We start from the raw sequence: 5,743 nt of genomic DNA on the forward strand, positions 1-5,743 counted from the left end.
AATATCTAAAGTTTGCTGCTTTCAGAGAAATCACGAGATGTCTATGTTTACGTTGTTATATCGACATTTGATAATTTCAAGCGTTTACACAATATTATTATTCCTTTCTTCAATCAGATAATTAAGATGTTCTTACTGACATTTCTTACATTTTAGCATTTCTTATATCTTTTTGATGATCTAACAGTAATTTAAGTGCAAATTGTTATATTGTATATTTTCTCAGGACTTTAGCTAATCCCGAATTGAAACACAATCTCAAAATCAGCCTTTATTATGTAAACTAAAGAAAATCTTGGATAATTCAGAACCATGGGGGTGGGGATATTTTTGGTTTACATTTCTTTTGATTTGCTAGGCAAATTTACATTCATTCACATTCAAGGAATATGCAAATGACGAAAACATTTATATATATTTATTTTTTCACAGAAGCTAACATTTTTACATATGGTTGTGAAAAGGGGAAAGTTTTCTCTTTCTCTTTCTTTAAAAATACACTTGCTCAGAAAGTATTATCTAACAAATGTTACCTGGCAAATAACGAAAAATGTCTCTGAATTCAAACAATAATGTTAATATTGGACTTTGTGGAACATCGTCGGATGCTGGTTTTGAAGATATGACAACATGCGAAATGGATTTATACAACCGTGGGAATTCAGTTGTTATATACAAAAATGAGGCAAATTACTTGACAGAAATGTGTTTTCAAGAGGAAAGTAACTGTCAGTCATATATGGAAAGCTATGAATATCATAAGAATAGTTTACAATGGTCAAACTGTGACGAATCTCAAGAAAGTACATGTATGTGTCAGTGTTGTGGACAATATAGAGAGGACACGGCAGGTTATAGTCGCAGTTGGTCCCAAATTACGGATGCCACTATAGAACATGCAGGTCGGTTTTTAAATAGCTGGGAAAATGAGCCGACATCATCCGACACGTCGGCAATGAGTAGTGAGTCAGAAACTGAACCTAACAAAAACAAATGTAAACCGGTACGGCGAGTTCCTGAGTTAGTGAGAATAGGAGCAACGGTGAGAGAACGTACGCGTATGCACATGTTAAATGATGCATTTGATGAACTTAGAAAAGTAGTTCCAAAAAATAGTCTTGGAGAACACCAAAAGCTGTCAAAAATTGCCACATTACGCCTGGCTATACAGTATATTGGTGCACTAGTGACAACTCTACGAACATCCGGCGTAGAAATAGGGAAAATTAGGGGCACGTGCATTGGTGACAGACGTGGGAAAAGACGGTCAAAACTTGTGAAGAAAATATTCGTAAAGTAAATGACATAAAGACAAAATCATTATTATAAAGAATAACTTTATTGACAGTTGATCATACTATTATATTAATAATTGTAAAATCTTGAGGGTTATTAAGCGATATTCAAATGAACTTACACGCTTCGTGACATTACCAACATTGTTCGGTTTTTGTGTAATTTTATATTTTCTCTGGAATAATTGTGTAATTATCACTTTCCTTTGAATTACTCCCAACTGATGGTAAAAGTAATATTAGCCGTGTTTTATGTTTTTACGATGTTCCGTATTAAAGATAATTATTTTTATGACTTTTTAATTTCGATATGCTAATTCAGTATAACATTTGAAGCGGTATCTTAAATTTCTGATTCTAAAACAAAATGATGTAATGTATTCGCGTCGTTTTTATACTGAGATATTCAAATGAAAATTGTTAATCATTCCAGATGATTATGGAATTGTTAGAGATAATATTTTAATGCAATGAACGCGTGTGACCCCAAATTTCTCCAAAGATGGGGCTAATTGGTGTGAAATTCGCACGTGGAAATATCAGTATAATATAAGGCGTCAGCGAATTCATCTGAAAATATGCTACTGTTTTCTGTATTCATAAATTATCTTGCCAGCGGATAGGACACATAAAACAAAAAATAGAACTATTAAAACACCTTTTGTACCACAACAAAATTATTGTTATTTTTTCTTCAACGAATTAAATAGAAAATACCTAGCACATTACGTGATGATGATGATGATGATGATGATGATGATGATGATGATGATGATGATGATGATGATGATGATGATGAATCCTAAACACTTTAGTGGATGTAAATGTCACATGAGGCTCGAATGTCTTTACTCTTTTTAATATTGATTTTATTTGTGAAGTTTTTATTAAATTCATTATTTTAACAGATGCGCTCGTGACTTTGATGGACACGTGTTATTTTTAATGGGTTACATTTCATATCGGATTTTGGACCTGGCGAAAATCGAACATTTTTTGCGTTTGATCTTTAATTTGATCTTGCCTTTTAATTGTAGTTGTTTCTCAAAATGATATGTTAAAGAGAATTTAAGAAATAATAATAAGTGGTTATCACTATAACAGGAAAGTTGATTTGACTATCAGACTTCCAGGCGTTATGTACTAATTAGGAGATCGGCTTTTTTATCAATCACTAAAAAAAGAAAAGAAAAAAAAGAAAAAAAAAACATTAAAAGTAAGAATTCCTACAACCGCCTGTTTCGTGTTGAAATTAACATTTCTTTAGATTTTCCTAAAAGACATCAGTGAAATAGTTAACACTTTATTGAAACTCATTATTTATTTGCTATTGCCGTTATTTTTGCACGTGATCTGAGCCTTTATAAAAGCTTGTTCATGAATACTTCAGAAAGATTTTTTATACCGATTAAAAGACGATTGAATTAGTGAAAGTCATGAGAAAAAGTCATTTTTCTTTTATGAACAGTTTCTGAAATATCTTAACATCGTCTGATATATCATTTAACTCGGTAAACCAAAAGACACGCGCGCGTCCGTGAATTCGCGTGCCATAAACCGCGGCCAATATATAACGGAATAGTAAATTAGTTGAACCTTGTTTGGATTTTTACTGAACATTATCTGTAAATGAAGATGTTATATTAAGATAATTATCCAAATTTATCACATCCATTCTAATAGCTACTATAAAGCAAACGGAAAAACGATCGTTGCTGTAGGGGAGGTCTTTACGATCAACTGGGCCATTTTCGTAAATGCACAAATCCTTTGATGTAGCCGCTATAATGGTATTTCTGCAATATTTCATAGCTGGAAAATTAAGTTCCGTTGTTATATTAACTTAGATGTTAGAATTGGGGATATTAGTTTAATGTGCATATATTTCTAATAACTTTATGTTATTATACAGAAAATAAAATTGAACGGTGCCATTGTTCTTAGATTTATTGGCAATTAATTTTAATGCGCATCTGTTATTTTAGTTTACTTTTTAAATTTGTATCAATTACTTCCATAAAGTTACACTTCATGTGATTAAATTTGAAAAATCATTGGCAATATGTACCTCATTATACATTTAAGAAAAACAGTATAAACGGTTGGTGAAGTCATTTTTTAATACATGTATGTTGTATGTGCATCCACTCTACATTGTCGTTGATTCATTCATGAAGCACTCTGCATTTTTAAATATCATAACATGACGTTAATATTCACACATTTGATTAGCAGTGAATATTATAATACTAGTATATTATATCATATTATCTTCATCTCCGGTGTAATATTACATATGTCAAATTTCATGATTGCATACTTTGCAATGTTAATGAACTTAAGTATATACATTATTGGTGATTTAATTTGAGTTTGTATATTATAGCACCTTTTACTTTGCTAACATTTGATTTTCTATATATGGTCTGTCACATATATTCACAATATTTGAATGATTATATTTTGTTTAATGATGCACTTTGTACAAGTCTAAAAAAGAATTCCTGTTCTGTTCTGTTATGTTATGTTTTATATTAGATTATGATATTATGGTCAATCAGTTTTCGTTTGGAGGTGCAATGACTCATGGGAAAATATGTTTATAAGAATCTTATGGGAATATAGACCCAGATAAAAACATAACATGTTTGCTAATATTATGTTACTTTATCTAATTTTAAGTATTTTAGGATGAATTTGCAAATTGTATTAGCTCATGGAAAATGTTAAAAGAAATAAAATAAAATACACCAGTTTTAATCCATGGTATTTGTTCAATTCTTCATTACACATAATTTTCGCTAACTGATATATGAGATGTGTATGCAATGTATTTATAACTTTCTCAAGTAGTTTGATTGTGACTTAATCTCAATTTAACAACATAAAATAACATATTAATTCCAGATGTAATCGCTATCAGAAGGTTTTAGCAACAACACCCAACTTTCATCGATCCAATTTCCGGCCTTGAAAAGACCTTTCGTTTACATAAAGTATAAAAGAATTGGACATGCTGAAAAGAATATAGTATCAAATCCAAGTATCAAATTTTACAAGGTTACTTTTAAAACATATATCTTACAAAAATAACACTTGTTCTGAAATAACCTGTCAGTCGCCTTCAGTAATAAGGCCGCTGACCCCTAATTTCGGATTTTAATCGCCCGGATAAATGACTCCCCACCTTGAGTTAATGAGCAGTCCATGGTTAAGATTCAAAAACGAACGTCTGGGAGTGATTGTATAAAGTTTTCCCAACCATCAGATTGACTCCTTGATTTAATAATGACAAGAAACAAAAGACCAACAAGAAAACAAAAAGAAACGAAAAGAATAGCTACACGAAAAACGTTCAAACCCTGCTGGTAACATTCAGGCTACTTTGGCTGTTTGAGATTTTTATCACGCCAAGTGGAAATTTACGAGCACACCGTTACCCAGAATTCAATCCAAACTACCATTTGATATTCAAATAAGATTGTCATTAATCAAATGATAGACTTTAAAGTTATCAGGGGTAATTAACATGCTGTTAATTTTAGTTTCGAAGCCTTAAAATGTAAATACTAATAGGACGATAGCAACTGTTCGTTCTTTTGCTTCACCGTCCTTTTGTGTCCTCTTTGAAACTTCCAACAGTTAACAAACTACAATTAATTACATGTATGCTTCAGCGAGGATTTTTACGCTTCTTCGTTATAACTTCTTTCTAACAAATATTATCAAATAATTATAACAAGAAATATTACAAGAAAACGTCATCTCGACAGAACTATGCTTTTTTTAAGGTTTAGAAACACTGTGTGTATAAATTGTGCTTAGTAAGTTTTGGCCATACTTTAAATTAGTTTTGGCTTCCATTTCTTTAAATGTCGCTTTTATTTTGACGTTGTGCAACAGTAAAACTATAAACCTGTTCGCTAAAGCTATCTTTAAATTAAACACTGTTAATTTTCAACTTAATATACATATAAATAAAAAAGATAGAAGTGATTGAAAGTTTAAACGTATCATTAGCAGAAACATAATTATTGCATACTACAAATGCAGGCGATTAGAATGGTATCTTTATGTACGCGACTAGAATTCTAACGCTTTTAGAATTAAATATTTCTCCACTTAGATTTTACATCGGTTCTTTTTGTTGTTATTCCTTTTATATTACGACACGTGATTCTGTTGATTTCTTTATTATCTCTTTTTATTTAGAATGAATTTAATTTTTTCAAAAAGTGGAAAGTTGACTGTTTATCCTGAGGGATGATATTTTCTAACCTCTCGGGGTATCTAAATGAAACCTTTTATTGGAACTACTTTCATCTTGCTGTGTTGATTAATTTAAACTGAGTGAATGGATACAAACTCCAGTTAGAAAATATGGAAATTAAATAAAAACTGACATTAAGGTCGGGACCTAATAAAAGGGTGTGCCCGTACGTAACAAA

General features: G+C 31.0%; 1 protein-coding gene across 1 annotated transcript; it reads left to right on the forward strand.

The window, feature by feature from the left end:
• Positions 1–377: 377 nt before the first annotated feature.
• LOC132727878 (neurogenic differentiation factor 1-like) lies at positions 378–4,043 on the forward strand. The gene has a single exon (XM_060713467.1). It carries the CDS (start codon positions 551–553, stop codon positions 1,298–1,300), a length of 750 nt encoding a protein of 249 aa, XP_060569450.1. The 5' UTR covers positions 378–550; the 3' UTR covers positions 1,301–4,043.
• Positions 4,044–5,743: the final 1,700 nt, after the last annotated feature.

The sequence above is a fragment of the Ruditapes philippinarum genome, unplaced genomic scaffold, assembly GCF_026571515.1.
Source record: "Ruditapes philippinarum isolate M1 unplaced genomic scaffold, ASM2657151v2 ctg84_1_1_1_1, whole genome shotgun sequence".
Taxonomy (NCBI): domain Eukaryota; kingdom Metazoa; phylum Mollusca; class Bivalvia; order Venerida; family Veneridae; genus Ruditapes; species Ruditapes philippinarum.